The sequence below is a fragment of the Stigmatopora argus genome, chromosome 15 (assembly GCF_051989625.1).
Source record: "Stigmatopora argus isolate UIUO_Sarg chromosome 15, RoL_Sarg_1.0, whole genome shotgun sequence".
Classification (NCBI taxonomy): Eukaryota; Metazoa; Chordata; class Actinopteri; order Syngnathiformes; family Syngnathidae; genus Stigmatopora; species Stigmatopora argus.
This window is the reverse complement of record NC_135401.1, coordinates 14960038-14981197: the sequence shown is the minus strand read 5'-3', so window position 1 is coordinate 14981197 and position 21160 is coordinate 14960038. Positions and strand designations below refer to the sequence as shown.

The 21160-nt window shown below is 42.4% G+C and overlaps 1 protein-coding gene across 3 annotated transcripts in view; it reads right to left on the bottom strand.

The window, feature by feature from the left end:
• tyro3 (TYRO3 protein tyrosine kinase) overlaps nt 1–21160 on the bottom strand; it is a 49671-nt gene that overhangs the window by 24691 nt on the left and 3820 nt on the right. For 2 of the 3 annotated variants that reach the window (XM_077620967.1, XM_077620965.1), the window contains exons 2-6: nt 16632–16818; nt 16420–16520; nt 10538–10708; nt 10390–10476; nt 10204–10319 (exon numbers count right to left, since the gene is read on the bottom strand). In XM_077620967.1, the coding sequence (XP_077477093.1) occupies nt 10204–10319; nt 10390–10476; nt 10538–10708; nt 16420–16520; nt 16632–16818 (662 nt within the window). Of the gene's footprint in view, nt 1–10203; nt 10320–10389; nt 10477–10537; nt 10709–16419; nt 16521–16631; nt 16866–21160 lie in introns of all 3 variants that reach the window. The other variant, XM_077620966.1, reaches the window with a different exon arrangement.

Here is a 21160-nt window from a genome sequence, read left to right as displayed (position 1 = left end):
AGAAGTGTGTAAACAAAAGCGCGGCGTTGTCACTGGTTCACGGCCAACACGTCATCCAGAGCCCTCTTGAACTGAGCGACCGTCGGCTTCTTGACCACACTCTGCGGAAGCCGGTTCCAAGGACCGGCGATGCGCACCGAAAAAGCAGCCTTCCGCCGATTTAACCGGAACCTGCGAGGATACAGCTTCCACGGATGACCCCTCAGACCACGATCAGGTGCGGGCGTGAAGAAGAGATCGCGGGGCATGTTGTAGATACCGTGGAGGATGTTGTAGGCCAGTATCAGGTCCCCTCGCAGACGCCTAGCCTCAAGGGTCGGAAGATTGAGTCGCTGGCATCTTTCCTCGTAGGACATTGAGCTGAGGCCGCGGATCATCCTCGTTGCAAGCCTCTGGACCCGCTACAGATGCTGGATGTCCCTGGCGAGGTACGGTGATGCAGATTGGACCTCATACTCGAGAATGGGCCTCACCAGGGAAACATACAGCGGAAGGAAGATGTCTGCGGTGATGATGGCAAAGGACCGGAACATCAGGAACAGCACTCCGCGAGCTTTGTTGGCTGATTGGATGCATTGGGCCGTTGGTTTGAAAGTGGCATCGACAATGATGCCCAGATCTTTGCACCGTTGAGATCGTTCCAGTTCCAGGCGTCCCGGTTCAAAATCGAGAGGTGCATCAGGAGCCCCAATAGCCAAATGACTGCATTTAGTGATGTTGAGCTGCAAGTCCCACAGGTTCGACCATCTCCACACGTGATGAAGGCACCTACGCAGGTCCTCGTAGTCACTCCGGGGAGCAACAAGCTTCACATCATCAGCAAAGAGGAGAACCCGCTGGGAGATGTGCTCTGGCAGGTCGTTGACAAACATCACAAACAACAGTGGTCCAAGAACGGAGCCTTGGGGGACACCGCTGGGGGCGTTGTGAGTCTCCGAGAGTATGCCGTTGACTTGAACTTGAAAGGTGCGGCCAGCCAAAAACGCATCAATCCACCTCACGACCGCTGGGTGAATCGCATACGCTTCCAACTTGCGGAGTAGCAAGCGATGGTTGACCGAATCAAACGCCTTGGCGAAGTCCAGGAAGACCAGGTCGGCAATTTGTCGATCGTCCATTAATTGAGTGACCCATTCCTCCATCATCAGCAAGACTGAAGTATTACCGTATTTACTCGCATGTAAGCCACATTTCTCAGAAAAGGAGGGTATGGCTTATATGCGCATGAAAATACGACATGCACGAAACTGCAAGGTGACAAAGAAGAGACGCCATAACGCAAGACAATGCGGCTGATACGGTCATTTATTTCAAAATAGAGCAGTGGTTCTTAACCTTGTTGGAGATAGCGAACCCCACCAGTTTCAAATGCACATTCTAACCCCATCTTGAATTTTTTTCAAATTCAAGATGAATAAATATTTAATATAAATTCTCACAGCACTGATTGCCCAAGCAATGTCAAGTGATCATCTGCAGCTATGTTATCGTGAATATACATGATGAGTCGATGTGTCTTGACCTCCGTGGCAGAGGCTCCACCGAACCCCTGGGGTTCGATCGAACCCAGGTTAAGAACCACTGAAATAGAGCAAAGATACACAGATAAAACGCTAACCAAAATATATTCTGACATCTATGAATGAAATTGAAGAAAAAATGTATCTTGCATAAAACGTGAAAAAACTCACTTGTGCCTGTCACTGCTCGCTGAGGGCATCGCCATCTTACCTAGGGGGCCACCATCTTACCAAGGGCGCCGCCGTCTTACCTAGTAAAACGTGCTCTGACTGGCCAGACGGGAGTAGATGTCTTCGTAGCGTTTACCATGTCAGCACATCCCAATAGTTGTTAAGGCTGATCGAAGGTCTTGCGGTCAATCGTTAAAATATCAGCCTTGATACCTGCGTAATGTGTATCTCATGCTATTATTGCACCCAGAAACTTGGTGAACACTATACCGCTACGGACACACTTCCTGGTTGTCCTTACGTTACTTCCTTTTTGAAAGGAAATGATTGTACATTTGTAATTATGAAATAAAACAAAATTCCTTTATATTGTTTGTGGCTTTTTATTTCTTGTTCGAAAGTGACAACTATTTCAGCAATACGAAGCATCGAAAAAAAAAAATCGAGATATTTCGACATGAGAAGCAATTAGGCCGCCACAACATCTTAAACTTCTGGTATGAAAATTGTAATTTCCGTCATTAAAACACATCAGGTTCTCATCAGGATTGTGACATTGTGGTGGAGGTACACACCCAAGGCGATTCATGACAGAATAATCCGACCAAAAATGGACCCAGCAGGATCATACCTACGTTGTGGGAGGACACCGGGAGGCCGTCGGCGGCGTGAATGCCGAAGACGACGACCCCGTCACCCGACTGCCGTCGACACCCCGCCTGCTTACCCATTCATGCATCTCCCTCGTTATTCCCCCACGGGACAGTCATCGCTGCCTTCACCTCTCCCCATGGAAAAACGTTTTACTTTTGAATGGGACTAGGACTCCGATTTGTTTGATTACGAGTTAATCTCCTGGGCTCCGATTCCGAGGACGAATGGGCCTTCCTCTCTCCCTCCCATTTTACCTAGCATGCGAGGTGGCGTGAAGCTCCTGTGAACCGTCCCCGCGTCTGGAGGCCGTGGACGGCGACTCTCACGGGGTAAACCTGGAGGCCGTGGACGGCGACTCTCACGGTGTAAACCTGGAGGCCGTGGACGGCGACTCTCACGGTGTAAACCTGGAGGCCGTGGACGCCGACAAAGACCTGAAGGCCGACAACGATGGCAAAGAGCTGGAGGCCGCCGACGACGGCAAAGACCTGGAGGCCGACGACAACGGCAAAGACATGGAGGCCGACGACAGCGGCAAAGACCTGGAGGTCGACGGCGAGAACCTGGAGGCCATGGACGGCCATCCTTTTGGCGGCGGCCAGGACGACAGCGAGAACCTGGAGGCCATGGAGGGCCATCCTTTTGGCGGCGGCCAGGACGACGGCGAGAACCTGGAGGCCGTGGACGGACACCTCGACGGCGTAGACTTAGAGGCCATGGACAGAGACCCCTACGCCGTAAACCTGGAGGCCGTGGTCGGGGGCTCTCACGGCGTAAACCTGGAGGCCGTGGACGGCGACGCTCACAACGAATACAAATGGGAGGGAGGCAGGCGGCCCGGGGGAGGGCAAGCATGCCGTCCGAAACATGAGAACCAAAACGATTCCCCAGTTGGGAGTTTGACCCAGCCGGCCCGCAAAGAAGCGGCACACTGGTCCATCGGGGGGTCGTCCCGGCCGGCCCGCAAAGAAGCGGCACACTGGTCCATCGGTGGGTCGTCCCGGCCGGCCCGCAAAGAAGCGGCACACTGGTCCATCGGGGGGTCGTCCCGGCCGGCCCGCAAAGATGCTCCCCTTATAAATGATTGCACTTGCCCAATGATAAACCAAGAGAGACAATGTAGAATAAAAACAAAGATAACTGTGTAAACAAGGTCTTTTATTGACCAAATCAACAACAAACAATTAGTTCTTCACAAAATACTGTTTACTGTTGCTTATTAAAGATTTGCAGACTTAATCTGTTCTAAAGATGGTTTTACTCCATAACAGAAACTGTCACAAATTAGTTTGATTTGCAACAAAGATGTCAGAGAATCAGAGTATCTTGCACTGCCTTGTATTGAACTTCCTTTGCAGCTAACTCAGCAGCCACTTCTGTTCTCTTTACAGTAATGCTCGACTCAGAACGATGACTGATTTGTGACATAGATGCAGTTCTATATATTGAGTGTGCATATTCTTGCATTAGTAGCTGATGGACATTGTGCTTGGCAAAGTCCTCTGTACAGCCTCACATGAATCAACTTTCCATCTGACTACCGTGGATGGCGTGACTCGCTTTCTTAAGTCCTCATAAAGGTTCAATATTTCCTTCATTCCATTTTCTATGTCATCTACCATGTTGGATAACTCTGAATCAGAAATGTCTTTCTTTAACGGTTCTCTAGCTGCTCTGATTTTAATTTTCAATTGTTCATATAGTCTCATCAAACGCCTCTATCTATTTTCTCCATCATCACAATCATAGTGTTACCATTTTCACCAGCAAATCCCACAACATTTGTCCATGGAATGTGTTTTTCTTGGAGCAGTTCATCTATAACAGCAAAGATTGCTGACGCTGTACCAGAACGCAGAACGAGAACTGAGGACCTTTTGTTGACGATTTAATCCATCTGGCATATTCACCTTGGAGATACTCTCATTCGTTTTGGTTTTGACCGGATCCTTGATTTCTTGTTTTCTTACTTGGCGGTCCGTCCATAGTTCCCGTGCTTTCAAAACAATTCATAATTCTACCGTTGAATTGCCACTGAATGCTGCTGACCTGTCAATAGGATAATAGCATTGCCTGCTCACGTGCATTATTTATATACAGTGGTACCTCGTCACACGACCGCTCGTCATACAATATTCTCGTCTTACGACGGAAATTTCGATCGAATAATTCGCCCGTCATGCGATCAAAATTTCGTGATGCGACCGAGCCTCTTTTGCATATCTTTCGTGTATAACAATATCTACGAGCACTGAACGATTAATTCAGACGAGTTTCTCCTAAGCATCGACCAGGAAACGCACAACGCGCATCCGCGGGCAAAAAGACGGCTTTCTGGGTAATGAAGTATACTCGTGCACACAACGCCGATAGGCAATGGCACTCTTTCTCAGAATGAAACTTCATTACCCACAATCAATACATGGGTAAGCTCAGCGGTTGTATTTCCTGTTATTTTTATTATTTAATACTAGGAGTAGTATTATATTACTTCTCGTTCGCTGCTCCTAAGAACATCAGCGGCACTGGCTCGCAATTCCCTCTTTGTAATATTTCTGGTCGCAACTCTCTCTCATAGGCGCCGTTCAAAGCGGTTGCAACCAGAGCCATTTCAACAAGGGAGTTGCGAGCCGGTCTTTATGAGCAGCGGAGCGATCGCTAAAATGTACTACAAGACTATTTCTCGTTGGCAAGTGGTCGTGGGTTATCCTATTGTGAGGACATTTGTGTGAATCATTTTCGGAATATTTTGAAGGGAATACGTAGTACAACAGCAAACAGCCCATCGATAGCGAACGTGAGGGTGGAGGCGTGGCAAACCGCCAACCCGGAAAACGAAGGTACCAAAAGATTACAACAAAATTAGAATTCAGTTTTGTGTTACATTAAACGTATGTTTGAGTGTCTGTATATATTAATCCAAGTTAATTTAAATTTGTTTGTTCCGTTTACGAGTGCATTGTCGTGGAAAAAAAAGCCCCCCCCACACCCCCAAACGTCTGTCTCCCGTCGGCGAAATCTGCCCAATTTTAGTTAAATTAAACATTTTATTACTATTAAAACAACTAGTTATGTGTTACTTTGTTAACAGATGGCGAATTACAAGAAATAAAACATTTTTTCCAATCCAATATCCTGTTTTTGGTGTTTTTTCAGAGTTGGAACTAATAAATTTGTTTTCCATTCATTTCAATGGGAAACGTCCGTTCGAGTTACGAGAATCTCGTCATACGATCTCAGTCTCGGAACGGATTACGATCGTATGTCGAGGTACCACTGTAATCAAAAGGCGGACGTGACTGACGACCGGATGCAGGTATGAAAGGGGAGGGGGATTGGGAAAGAATAGTGCGTGTATGCGGAAACAACGCGCGTGTGCATATCATGCCTGAAGCAACCAGTGACTGAGAGGACCCGAATTACAGCCGAAATTGGTAAGAGATCGGTCTTACAAAAAACGTAACTTTTAGAAAATACAAATTTCCTGTACAAGAGTTGTTATACGGCGTACACAATTTGAAACGCTAAAAAAACCCGTATAAAATACGGGGAAACCATATAAGTTGCTAATTCCAATATTTTCATCCATAAATCATTAGATGTTTATTTAGTTCAGGAACTTAATTTTGATAAAATAAACAAACTATGGACAGAGTAACTTTAGAATTGAAACAATATTTATCGGACTAAGAAAATGTGCAATATGTATCAAAACAAAATTACAGAGAAGAATTGAGGCACCCTTCTCCTTTTCTTTATTTGAATACCCAAAACCCATTAGCACTAGTTAGTTGAAAACTAAAATTACTTCGTTTGCTGGCACCCTCACAGTTCAAATATATTGGACAAAATTTGACAATCGACACATGATTGGACGTTTATGATCGCAGTTCTATACAGACGCTCCCCTACTTATGATTATTCGAGTTACGAACAACGGTACATACGAACATGTCTGCGCATAGTTTTTTGTTCTTCCTTTTTTTTCCCAAGATGGTGCCGTCACGCGGAAGCCAGTGACAGTAGCAGCTCTGTATATTCTTATGTTTTTCGTGTTTTACAGCCCTTCTATCTTTTTTTAAATTACATTTTAATATTTCTTAATACATTCCTCTTTACTTTACTTTGTACTTTATACTTTTTACTTTAATGTTTTTACAACTTTCTTTGTTCTGTGAGCCTGGCTTCTTTCGGCTACTTCTTGTAGTGCTTCTTTCTGCCGCTAATACCGACGCCTGGCGCTGTGAGAGCTCACCCAGCATCCACCTTCCTCTGCCCAGTTTGTTGCAGTGCGTAAGTGCGTGAACGTATCTGCAGTGCGCAAAGAACATTTTTATCATTAAATATCTCGTGCATCCATTATTCAATATGGTTGGTGAAAAGCGAAAGGCTTCTAGTGAGGGAGGTGCAAGGAAGAGGCAAGCCATTTCATTTGAAATGAGTGGTAATAATAACGAAGCTTGATGCGGGTGAGAAATTGGTGAGCGTTGCACGGGCATACAATTTGAATCGTTCGACGATCGTTTGTTAAATGTTTTTTTCAGTACAAACCAATGCAGGTTACTTATACAAGCCTTAAACATACAAATGCACTTATATAAACCTTCAATATACTTATATAGGCCATAAACATAAATTATAATACGAAATATAGCACTGAATCAACTTATGAACAAATTCAACTTACGAACAATCACTCGGAACCTAACTCGTTCGTAAGTAGGGGAGCGTCTGTATATTGATCACAGGTCATCAGATAATCGCATAGGTGTTTTTAAGCCATACCTGTAGACCTTGCAACCACCATATTTACACGCATATAAGCCGGTCCCCACGTATAAGCCGCGCCCTTAAAATTGCCTTAAAAGTGTTGAATTTTTACGGAACTGCAAATTCTCGTGTTGACCAAGACCCGAGCTATAAAAAATGACCAGCATTATAAGAGATTTGCGCCGTGGATACGGTTGTGAAGCTGGGATGACAATAGGACATCAACACACTGCATGGGGCCACTCTGAAGTAGACCGATGAAAACATGGTCGGAGCTATTCCATTTGGTAATTGTCTTGATAGTGTGAAGACAACAACAGCAGCAAAATTTGTACAAGAAAAATGCCTCTCAAATCCGACTAAGAGGATTTGGACTAAAGCTCCAATAACCTGTTTTTTGTTTTTATTATTTAAATCACACAGAGATTAACTATTTTGACTGTGAGTACGGTACTTAAAGTATATACATTTTTTAAATTTAGATATTACCGTATTTACTCACATATAAGCCGCTCCTGCGTATAAAGCCGCTCCCGCGTATAATGCCGCACCCTTAAAATTACTCTAAAATTGTTGAATTTTATCATTTCTCACGTATAAGCCGACCCCTGTTTCACAAGTATAGAAATGTATAATGTTCCTGTTTATATTACAGCTTTTTGCCCTGGCCCTGATTGTGTGTGCACTTGGGAGAGTAAAAGTAGAACTTGCGATAAAATTTGGTTGCTGAAACTCAACTTATCTGGGTAAGTTTGGTCACACCAATACACACAAAAACATTTTCAGTTTAACTATTAACTAAAGGAAATAATCTCTCTTTATGAATGAAAATGAAGAACATGAATACCATATTTACTCTCATATATTCCTCCCCCGGTATAAGCCGCACCTTTTAAATTGCCTTAAAATTGTTGAATTTGACAATTTCTCGTGTATAAGTCGCCTCCGTATTCACAATTTTCACCTCAATATTCATGGTTTTAATAGGGAGTACAAATGTATTACTTTGAAGGGGAAATCTTAAGAAAATCATAGGGTCAATATCATAAGGAAGTTAATATGCCTATCTTTGTAAATGCAAAATTTCAAATTACCGTATTTTCACACCTATAAAACGCACCGTGTGATAGGGCGCAGTCTCATTTGCGGGTATATTTTCAGTTTTTTTGTCTTCTACATCTTCAGAAAAGGCACTAGCATGAGACTAGGCTAGCGTATGTTATGCTAGCCACTAGCATACCTATGTTAAGCTATCCGCTAGCGTATGTTATGCTAGCTGCTAGTGTAAGTTAGGCTAGCCGCTAGCATGTTTTTTTAAAGAAAGCACGAGCAAAACCAAGTTTGATAATGCTTTATTAGGGTAAAAGGTACACTGATATAGAGTTCAGCATTTAACATGCTAGGCTCCACTCTCAGTCAGAGTTGTGTATTCCGGGAACTTGATTCCAGCTTTGGCGAAAGCTCGAACAACAGTGCTCAGTCATCCACAATCGCTTGTAACTAGCGACATGCATCACTCCAATGCCTTTCATTCTCCTTGCTGTTATATCGCCATCGACAATTCATTCTAAATCGTCAGATAACTCGTGTGACACTGCCTGCCCAAACTACTATGTTGGCGATCTGTTAGCAATCCGTTGGCAAAGCTGTTAAATTGTGTTCGATGCATGGCTTCAGTCCATTTTCCAAGGGTTCACACCCCCATTCTGTTGGACATTTCCTCTGTAAAGCTCTATATGCTGTTTCTTTGAGTATTGAGAATGTTTTTGAGGGTTAAAAGGGCTACAAGCACACGGAAGTCAAATGCCTTGCCACTCCCCTGGGATATTTTAAATGGATTTACCGTATTGCTTGGAATGCGCGGGGAGGCTATTTTTAGGGTGAACGTCCGCTGGGTTGATCGCAATAAGTAATGTGCCGGCAAGAAATAAAACCAGTCACTCAAGCGGTCAGGGCCATACACAAATTTTATTTAGTGCACCGACCGATTGGGCACATCGACCATTTTAGAGAATTTTTTAGACTTTTAAGTGCACCCTATAGGTGTGAAAATACAGTATTCAATTTGAAAAAAGAAATAAGTCTATCTTGGTGAGAATCTGATGCTTCTTAATGACAGAAATTACGATTTTATTACCAGAAGATTAAGATGTTGTGGCGGCCAAATTGCTTCTAATGCCAAAATATCTCGATTTTTTTCGATGGTTCATATTACTGCAATAGTTGTCACTTTTGAACAAGAAATAAAAAATTTAAAAAATCAAAGCGGAATTTTGTCACAAATGTACAATCATTTCCTTTCAAAAAGGAAATAACATAAGCACAACCAGGAAGTGTGTCCGTAGCGGTATAGTGTTCACCAAGTCTCTGGGTGCAATAATAGCATGAGATACACATTATGCAGGGATCAAGACTGATATTTTAACGATCGACCGCAAGACCTTTGATCAGCTTTGACAACAATTGTGATGTGCTGACATGGGTACACGAGCACATCTATCAAGGCTACTCACGTCTGGCCAGTCAGAGAACGTTTAACTAGGTAAGATGGCGACACCCTGAGCAAGCAGTGACAGGCACAAGTATGTTTTTTCACGTTTTATGCAAGATACGTTTTTTTTCTTGAATTTTATTCATAAAGGTCAAAATAAATTTTGTTTAGCGTTTTATGTTTATCTTTTCTCCATTTTGAAATGATCGTATCGGCCGCATTGTTTTGCATTATGGCATTTTGTCTTTGCCACCTTGCAGTTTCGTGCATGTCTTCTTTTTATCTATTTTGAAATAAGTGACCGTATGGGGCAGTCGCTTGCGTCATGACGTCACGGTACCATTTTGTCGTGACATCATCGTGCCATGGCGTCGTCAACTTAGAGTTTCGTGCATGTCGTGTTTTTATGCGCATAAAAGTCGCACCCTCGTTTCAGTCATCATTTTTTTGTCCGACAAATGCGCCTTATATGCAAGTAAATACAGTAGTAGTATTGTGCTGATTAGTGCCAGCCTCTCCTAGTTCAAATAGGAATGGACTTCTATCACCATCAAAAGCAGTGGAAAATTCTCACCGAACAGCAAGTGTGAGAAATACCTGGACAATGCAGCTGGATAATTCCGAATAGCCTGTAAATCCTGGTTGCCATGACAAAAAAGCAGAATTGTCCTCTATTTTGGCAACCTTCAGTGCAACGGGAGCGGACGGCAACTCTTAATACAAAACAAGGTGTTTGATTAATAAACTCTGCTATCCTCCATTTGACGCTAATGTAGGTCTCACCTTTGATGTAAACTGTTCCGGTTCTAGACACGGAAATCCCGCGGGCATTCCGGGCTTCACAGTAGAACTTCACTGAGCTATTGACACCTGCAACGGCACATCAACATGATTGTTTCTAACTGGTGGATGCAAGAGATGATGGTCTTACCTGGAACTCGAAGGACAGAGGAAGATGGTTTGGGGGCACCCTCCTGGATGCCTCCTAGCCACCAGAGAACCTCTACAGGCTCGGGCGGTCCGACAGCACCACAGGTTAGGTTGAAGGGCTCACCGGTAAGGGTGGAAAAGTCTTGCGGCTCTTGGATGAAATGCGGGACGCCTGAGACATGACACTGTTTTTACAATTTGATTCACCTCCACAACTAGGGCATTGACAAATCAACGACTGATGGCTGATCTAATAGCTTAACCACTATTTTTATTGTCGATATTCGACATTTAGAAACATTGTTGAACTCAAAATTGTGCCATTGAGAATCTAAGAAATATTCTCTTATTAGCTTTTAATTTAATTGGAAGGACAACACTATCATAACCATCCATTAGGAATGACTTTTGTTTAGAAAATTGGAAAATCTCAGCATTTTCTTTTTCTCATGAGTCATAGGTATAGTCAGAGCTGAAAGCAGAGTTGATGTATGAATCGTTTTTACATGATGTGCCTAATCGCTCAGCGTGGCTGATTGGTCATAAGGTAGGACGCCTTTCCATGTCATTTACAAACGTCATTTTCGGAAGAATTTCCGCCAGCGAGTTTCCAGGCCCACACGCACACACCCACCCACACATCCATCCGGAAATCACGCTTTATAAGGATTATAGAATAGTTAAAGCGTGATTTATGGATGGGTGGATGTTTTATGTTAACTTTCTCACGCTACGTTTGTCCAAACCGTGCATCGTAGAGAGTTGAATTTATTTTCCTTCGCCAAGTGTTTAAACTCAAGCTTTGAGCATTTGCAAGGATTATCGATGAGTATGCCTGACCAGAAATGTTAACTTGCTGCTCCATTGTGGTAGTTTTAAGCATTACACTCTGCAGATTCGAAAAACCATACATTTTTCAGTGCACACTGCAGTGCTTCCGCTTAGTTATTTCTGCTTGAAGTTAGTTGCATGAACTACGCAACAGCCCCGCTATTTTGAGTTTTTATTTTGTCATATTTTCACTTTGGTTTACAATGTTTTAACAAAAATAACACCCAAACATTGCTTAAATAGGTACAATTCGCCATCCTTTCTTTTGCAATTGACTGACTGTTTTCCTTACTTTTTCCTAAAAGGCATACTCCTGCTTATGTATACCTGTACATAATCGTATACACGTTTGCTGTGCTATGCGTTTAACAGAATTTTACTTTCTCATCTAAACCATTTTTCAAAAGAGAATTTGAAAAGATTTTGAGAACAGGTACATTGTATTGCGAAAGTTATTCGGAATCCTTGAACTTTTCAACCTTTTGCCACATTTCAGGCTTCAAACAAAGATATAAAAATTTAAAATGCCAAGAAACATTGAAATCCGGAAGATGTTTACAATTGATGGGAAGATGAATGGAGCAAAATACAGGAACATTCTGGAAGAAAACCTGTTGGAGCCTGCAAAACACCTGAGACTGGGACACAGATTATCTTCCAACATCACAATGATACAAAACATAGGTAGTTAAATGTGCTTTGACTGGCCAGACGCGAGCAATGTTCCCTCTGAGCTGCGCGCGTGCCCAATTGCGCATTACTCTCGTCTTCTCTGCGAAGCAGCAGTCATATGGCGCGCAGTAATTTATTTATTTTTTTACCCCTTTCCCCATGATGGCGGCGTTTAAGCGGCAGCCAGTGGCAGTAGCTCTGTTTTTCGTGTTTTACAGCATGTTTTACATGAAAAATTAGAGGGAACATTGACATGCACCTGCTTGTGGCAGATGTGATACTGGTGTGCCCATAGCAATGATGATGTCGTGACCGGATGATTCGCCTAAAGACGTTTCGCCGACGGACGTTTGACAGACGGACAGGTCGCCGAATGAACGTTCATTCAAACAGCGTTTAATGATTAAATACAAATACTAGTATTTGTTAGTTTAATGATTAAATACAAATACTAGTATTTGTATTTAATCATTAAAAGCTGTTTTCAGCTGGATTTGACCGAATTTGAGAGCATTTTGAGCCGTTTGGCGAATGGACGTATATGGACGTTTTTTTGCCTCCATCCATTTTACCGAGGAATTCACTTCCCTGGGCTCGGTTCTAATGTCCAAAGAGCTCCAGTATTTGTATTTAATCATTAAACGCTGTTTTTTGCTGGATTTGACCGAATTTGAGAGCATTTTGAGCAGTTTGGCGAATGGACATATATGGACTTTTTTTGTCTCCATCGCGACATCATCGCGACCTTTTACCGAGGAATTCACTTCCCTGGGCTCGGTTCTAATGTCCAAAGAGCTCCAGTATTTGTATTTAATCATTAAACGCTGTTTTTGGCTGGATTTGACCGAATTTGAGAGCATTTTGAGCTGTTTGGCGAATGGACGTATATAGACGTTTTTTTGCCTCCATCGCGACATTTTACCGAGGAATTCACTTCCCTGGGCTCAGTTCTAATGTCCAAAGAGCTCCAGTATTTGTATTTAATCATTAAATGCTGTTTTAAGATGGATTTGACCTCGGTTCTGCTACATCTGCCCGCCCAAGAGTGCTTATTCCTGGGCTGCCATGCCCGCCCAAGAGTGTTTATTCCCGGGCTGCCATTGATGGTAGACTAATAAATTGAGAGTGATGAGCGGCAAAGGGAAATTAATAATTGATTTTTACTATAATTTGGACAACGCCGGCGGCGGGCCGGATTAAAAATCCTAACGGGCCGTATATGGCCCGCGGGCCAAGGTTGAAAAACTTGTACACACACGATCCGGGGGTGGGGCGAGCGCGCGAATCCCGTTTCGGCCGAACGTCCATTCGGCGACCTGCCCGTCTGTCAAACGTCCGTCGGCGAAACGTCTTTAGGCGAATCATCCGATTACCGATGATGTCGCTCACACTGGTACTCAGTGCGCTCAGGGAGGTTGTCTTTCTGCCCAGACCAACGAAAAATTATACACGAGAAATTGTCGAATTCAACAATTTTACAGCAATTTTAAGGTGCGGCTTGTACGCACGGGTGGCTTGTATGCAAGTAAATACGGTAAAGCCAAATCTACAATGGAATGTTCGCAAATAAATGTATCCAGGTGTTAGAATGGCCAAGTCAAAGTACAGACCTGAATCCAATCGAGAATATGTGGGAAGAGCTGAAGACTGCTGTTGATTCTTGACCAAAAAAATGTTATATCTTTATGATTGAACCGTGAGATGTGGCGAAAGGTTGAAAAGTTCAATGCGGCTCGAATACTTTCGCAAAAAAGAAAACACATGGGAAAGGCGACAAAAGGTGAAAGCATTGGAGAATCAGGACGTTACATAGGGAAAAAGTCAAGACTAATTAATACAAAACAACAAAAACACAAACCTAAGAATCTATTTTTTAACACCCTTATTAAAAATGATGAGCAGCTTTTATTTGAATAGTGACTATACTAAGGGTTATCTTGCATTTTTCATTTTGTTTCACACAAAAAAAACTTAATTGTGTTGAATTTTTATTTATTAAAAAAAAACTATTCTGGGGTACTGGGGAGGAGGGTCCGCTGGGAGGTCAAATCTCTGATTCAGGAGGGGCGGTGTGGTTTTCGTCCTTGCTGTGGAACATTGGATCAGCTCTATACCCTCAGCAGGGTCCTTGTGGGGGCATGGGAGTTCCCTAACCAGTCTACTTGTGCTTTGTAGACTTGGAGAAGGCATTTGACCCTGTCCCCCGGGGAGTCTTGTGGGGGGTACTCTGGGAGTATGGGGTTCCGGAACCCCTGTTCCGCGGGCTCCGGTCCCTTTATGACCGGTGTCAGAGTCTGGTCCACGTAGCTGGCAGTAAGTCGGATGTTTCCAGTTGGGGTTGGAGTCCGCCAGGGCTGCCCTTTGTCACCGATTCTGTTCATCACTTTTATGGACAGAATAGTTAGGTGGAGCCATGGCGTTGAGGGGTCCGGCTTGGTGGTGTTAGTATTGCATCCCTGCTTTTTGCAGATGATGTGATTCTGTTGGCTTTATCAGGTCGTGATCTCCAACTCTCACTGGAATGATTCGCAACCAAGTGTGAAGCGGTCGGGATGAGAATCAGCACCTCCAAATCTGAGACCATGGTACTTTGTTGGAAGAAGTTGGCATGCCCTTTGGGTGTCAGGGATCAGGTCCTTCCCCAGGTGGAGGAGTTTACGTATCTTGGGGTCTTGTTCACGAGTGAGAGAAGAATGGAATGGTAGATCGACAGGCGGATCAGTGCAGTGTCTGCAGTGATGCGAACTCTGCACTGGTCTGTCGTGGTGAAGAGGAGCTGAGCCAAAGGCAAGGCTCTCTATTTACCAGTCTGATCTACGTTCCTACCCTCATCTACGGTCACAAGCTGTGGGTCGTGACTGAAAGAACAAGATCCGGATACAAGAGGCTGAAATAAGTTTACTCCGCAAGATGTCCGGACTCTTTCTTAGAGATAAGGTGAGAAGCTCGGTCATCCGGGAGGGGCTTGGAGCAGAGCCATTTCTCCTCCTGGTCGATAGTAGCCAGATGAGTTGGCTCGGGCATCTGATCAGGATGCCCCTGGATGCCTGTCCCGGCAGGTGTTCCGGGAGGTGTTCCGGGACGTCCCACCGAGTGGAGGCCACGGTGCCGACCTCGGGAGACTATGTCTCCCGGCTGGCCCGGGAACACCTTGGGATACTCCCGGAAGAGCTGGTTGAAGTGGCTGGGGAGAAGGAAGTCTGGGCCTCCCTGCTGAAGCTGCTGCCCCCACGACCCGACTTCGAATAAAGCGGCAGAAGATGAGATTATTTTAAAATTTAAAAGCAAAAAAGACTGATTATATATTACAATGTATTTACCGGATTTACTCGCATATAAGTCAATTTTGTTGGACAAAAAAATGACTTGAGGGTACGGCTTATATGCGCATAAAAACACGACATGCACGAAACTGCAAGTTGACTCCGCCATTGCATGATGACGTCACGACAAAATGGCGCTGTGAGGCAATGGCGTCGTGATGTAATGACGCAAGCGACTGCTCCATACGGTCACTTATTTCAAAATAGAGAAAAGATAAACAGATAAAACGCTAAACACAATTAATTTTGACAAGAAAAGAAACGTAACGTATTTTCCCGACTATGAGGCGCACTTAAAAGTCTTAAATTTTCTCCAAAATAGACAGGGCGCCTTATAATCCAGTGTGCTTTATATATGGACCAATGACAAAATTGTTATCACGATAAAATAAAATAAACTTAAGAACTTTATTTTGAAATAAAACAAAATTCCACAGATTTTTTTTCATTGTATTTTTTGTTCGAAAGTGACAACTATTGGAGTAATATGAACCATCGAAAGAATTGAGATATTTTCACATTAGAAACAATATGGGTGCCACAACATCTTAAATTTCTGGTAAGAAAATTGTAATTTCTGTGATTAGAAAGCATCAGGTTCTCATCAAGATATACCTATTTCTTTTTCAAATTGAATAATTTGATATTTTGCATTTACAAAGACATGAATATTAACTTCCTTATTATATTGACCCTAATAATATGCTTTTGATTCACACAGTAGCTCAGAAATACCACTTGTGATGATTTTCTTAAGATTTTCCCTTCAAAGTAACACATTTGTACTCCCTATTAAAACCATGAATATGGAGGTGAAAATTGGGAATCAGGGGGCGGCTTATACGAGAGAAATTGTAAAATTCAATAATTTTAAGTCAATTTAAGAGTACGGCTAATACGCGCCGCGGCTTATATGCGAGTAAATACGGTATATTTTAGAATATATTCATTATTCATTGTTTTTGTTTGTATTTATTTTATACAAAAAAAAGTAAATTCTTTATATTTTCTCAGTCAAATCATTGCAAAAATATAAATTACCAATTATCAGTCTTACCCTCCACCGTTATCCAAGCCCGCTGGGATGAGAACGTCTGACCATGGACATCCAACTCACACCAGTACTGACCTGCATCATGCTGCTGGACTGACTTCACACTAAAACACAATGTTGAAGAATCGAAATTGAACAATGACAAACAGGTGATTGTGAGGAATGGAGTTCCAAAATTGTGGGTTCATTAGGACAGTTAAAGTCAGCAGCCTTACCTATAATATGTCTCCCAGTGTCTCTCCCCAAGTGCGATGAACATCTGGTCGCTGTTCAGGAGCCGCACACCATCCTTCATCCAAACCACGTCAGGCTCCTCGATGCCCTCTACAGCGCAGCCCAAACGAACGGCATTGCCCTGAGACGCCGTCTGGTTGTTTGGGTGTTGACTGAACGTGATGCCATCTGAGATGAATTTGAGACTCTGCTTCAACTGTTCTACCTTGTTATTGCTGTTGGGCAGCGCAACACGCCGAAAGAAATTTACCAACTGGCTTAAATTGCTAAAGGGAATTTAAAAATTTGCTGAAACTTTGGACCTTTTGAGTGACTCATTGACAGGATTTAGTTTCCACTCAATGGCTGCAATCGACAGTGATAGACAAACCAGATCTGTGAAACTTAGAGCGTCGGTGTCCTGTACTGTAGTCCGGAAAAGTACTTAAACTCCGAAAGTGTACTAGACGGGAGAGTATACTTGTGTGTTTGTGTGTAGTGATAACAAAAGGCGGCTAGAGATGACGATCCAAAATAGCGTCTGCCGTGTAGGGATTGGAAAATTGTTGAAAATCAATCAATCATATTAAGCTGGCCAGCTTAATATGCATGAAATAATAAACCTGCAGGATAAAATATGCACTAAGCATAGAGGTAATCTATATATAATATGTAAATGGAGATACAAGCGAGACGGCTTGTTCCACTGAAAGAAGAGTGATAAAACGGGTCCGTTGTGTAAAAAATAAATAAAAAGAATAGCGGGGCCTCCTCGGCTGACGGGGAAAATATTTACCGAGATAGGTGGCGAGAGAATAGGAATGTTAGCCAAGAGATTGGGAGAAAACAAATTAGGAGGTTAAACAGAAATCGGGTTTTCAAAAATGCTATGGGCTGGGTTTGTGGAAAATTGGGGCATATATCGCGTGATTGCCCAAACAAGAGGGTCTCTAAAAACAAGGCATGCCTGCTCAAAATGATTTGAATGAGGATTTTGAAAATGAGGATGTTGAGCTAAATTTAATGGAAACACTGACATTTAATTTGGTTGAACCAGGGATCACATTTTTCGCGAATGGAATTCAATTGGATTTTTTGCGTGATACTGGAGCTTGTAAAACAGCAATTAAAATGGATATTCCGTGTGCTAGACGTACAAGGCAGAGGAAGGTCTTTGTGACAACGGCAGGTGGTCAAGATACCGCCGTTTCGGAAACAATTCCGGTTTGGATAAGAGATATGAATGGAGAGACGTGTAAAATATCTGTGCTAATAGTACCTAAATGTCCTGTCAATTTACTGGAGTGAAATGGCCTATTGCATCTTAGCCTGTCTTTGATCCTGTCCGCTAGCGGGAATATTTTGGTTAACAGACGAAAAGAAATACAAAACGGCCAATTAAATGTTTGGCGGGGTTGCCAAACCTGCGTTTTTTATCATACTCTAAACTTGCCAAATAATGCGTCGACTGCGGGGGAAGCGCTCTGTTTTGCTGCGACTGCTGATTTGATTGGAACGAAGAGAAACATGCGGGCCGCGGGGCGACCGATTGGACGGTGTTAGAAACAGAAGCTGGATTACGCAGTCATTCAATATACAACTTGTGCGCCCGGACAGCACAAGCGACTAAAATGTTTGGACTCCTTCCGTGAAGACATTACAATAATTGGCATTGGGGGTGCTGAAGCAAACTTGAGCGCAAAAGTCATTTTTGCTATGATATAGTTATGCTTGCAGCATATTTTGATTATGGGGTCTTGGCAAAATATTGTGATATAGTTGGATATCAGAAGAGGAATTAATTAATCTTATTATGGATTAATGGTAGTCTTCTCTAAAATACATTATGCACAGAAAAAAGGCGACATTTCAAACATGATACCTCGCTGGGAAAGAATTTGAAAACAAAGATAAGATGTGCGAGGCGGGAGGGGTGCTGCTTTTGCAGCGAGTGTAAAGGTTACAGTTAGCGGCTAAGAGCGCGCTTCCATTAAACATTTCATAATAAGAGCAGAACATGGTCTGCAAGAAATGCAGGGTTCTGCGATTACCTTCGCATTTATTTTTCGGATTTAAACAAAAATGTCTTTCAAGGTGATAGAAAATCTGTTTAGTAAAGATTGATTTGGTAAAAGCTTTGGAATTGGGAATGGAGCAAGATAGCAATTTTTTGACCAATTTGTGGATTTCGAAGGGCTCTTAATTAAAGAAAACTAGCTTTTGGAGGATAAAATAATATTAATACCGTTTTTGAATGGTTGGTTTGTTCAAAATACTTTAACAAAAAATTGGCTGATTAAAGAAAAAGGGATGAGAAAAATTACCATATTATGGCATATTGGTGAAAATTTGTGGGTCATTTACTAAACATTGAAATTTGTAATTAGGAAATGCCTGGTAGAAGGTTGATTTCTCTAATTTATTTATTGTAGGTTTTTATTGTAGGTTTTCACTATTGATCAACTACGGAAAATAGCTCTTATCTTGAGTAAACATTGTAAGAGATGCGAATTAGATCTTAAGTATTGAGAGTTATTTGGTTGTTAGTGATATCAGGCATGAAATTAACAATGCAGAAAAAGCATGGAAAATTCATGGCATTCATCCAAATAATTAGGTTAATTGTACCTGGCTGGGGTAGATAAAATAATTGATTTAGGATAGGCATAATTTCCCTGGGACTGAAGAAACATGGGGTGTTTTTCAAGTGCACAGAAGAACATTCCCTGTTTGTCCTGAGCGGGTGAAATATGCTTTGGCGTGGGGCATGTTGATGACTATTAGGATATTACGGATTGGATAAGCATTGATCAAATTGATACAACCAAATGACGTTACTTTCTATTGCTTTAAGGGCATACAAATTAAGATAACTTTAGCTTAAAACTTACAGCATTGCAATTATGGGGTTAATGCACCTAAATGTTACGGAGATAACAAGAACAAGCTTAGATAAGTGGGAAATGGAACAATTCTCCAAGTTTCAAAATCTGGCTAAGAAACAGATTATGTTTGTCGCTTTGGGTTTGACAAAATGCGTTGGCGCATGAATTCTGGAATATTTGGGGACTGGGAATCCCATATCTAAAACAAATTCGAGGTAAATTTGGAAATAGGCTCTATTTGGCACTGGATGCCCAAAATCTGGTGGGGCCTTTCATGGTATGAAACAAGTGATGAAATTATGTTTATGTTCAAAATTAGCACCTCCAAATTATAAAATATCAACCTTTGAGTAATGCTTTAAGTAGATGGGTTGTCTAGGAATAAAATGGAATGGGCAAAATTCGAACGGAATGCGAGATACATTGACGACTATTAACACAAACTTTAGAGGTGAAACTATTGCCGCCTCAATTCTGCGTACAAACAGCTAAACTGATAGCATTAACAGAGGGTATAACTTAATGCGAAATATGGAGGTACAGACGCTCCCCTACTTACGAACATTCGAGTTACGAACAACGGTACATACGAACATGTCTGCAAATTGCGTTTATGTCGAAAAATGTTCGTAAGTTCGATTTTGTATTGCGCGCCTTTTTCCGAGTAGTGCTTCTTTCCGCCGCTAATACAGACGCCTGGCGCTGTGAGCGCTCAGCTCACCCAGCATCTACCTTCCTCTGCCCAGTTCGTTGCAATGCGGAATGCGTGAACGTATCTCCAGTGCGCAAAAAACCTTTTTCATTTGTATCATTAAATATCTCGTGCATCCATTATTGAATATTGTTGGTGAAAAGCGAAAGGTTTCTATTGAGGGAGGTGCAAGGAAGAGGCAAGCCATTTCATTTGAAATGAGTGGCAATAATAACGAAGCTTGATGCGCGTCAGAAAGTGGTGACCGTTGCACGCGAATACAACTTGAATCGTTCGACCGTCAGTACCATTTATAAACATAAAGATCGAGCAGCAGGACCCAAATATTGAACGTTGCACAAAGTTTGAAATCAATTGAATGATGCCATACAGTGCTACCGCATCATTTATGATGAAAAAAAGAAAACTGCAATCGTCATTAGATAGCTTCTTTCGGCCAGTTTCTAGTAAATCTCTCTCTCTCTAATGTATGTATACAGTACTGTATGTATTCTCTCCATTTTATTAAATGTTTTTTTCAGTACAAACCAGTGTGTTACTTATACAAGCCTTAAACATACAAATGCACGTATGTAAACCTTCAATATACTTATATAGGCCTTAAACATAAATTATAATACAAAATATAGCATAGAGCAACTTACAAACAAATTCAACTTATGAACAATCGCTCGGAACCTAACTCGTTCGTAAGTAGGGGAGTGTCTGTAATTTTTTTACAAACGGTTGATATACTTGAGTGGGGGGGGTGTGTGTTTCAATGTGTCACAACTTTTCCATTATTGCATTATTGGTAAACAAAGAGTTAATCACAGCCACTCGCATGGCAGTCGCTCATCCTGGCTGACGAGGGCGACGAAGGGCGGCAATTGAACTTCCAAAACAAATTTCTATTTGTAGATGTGTGGCACGCGAATATAATACATTAATTGCC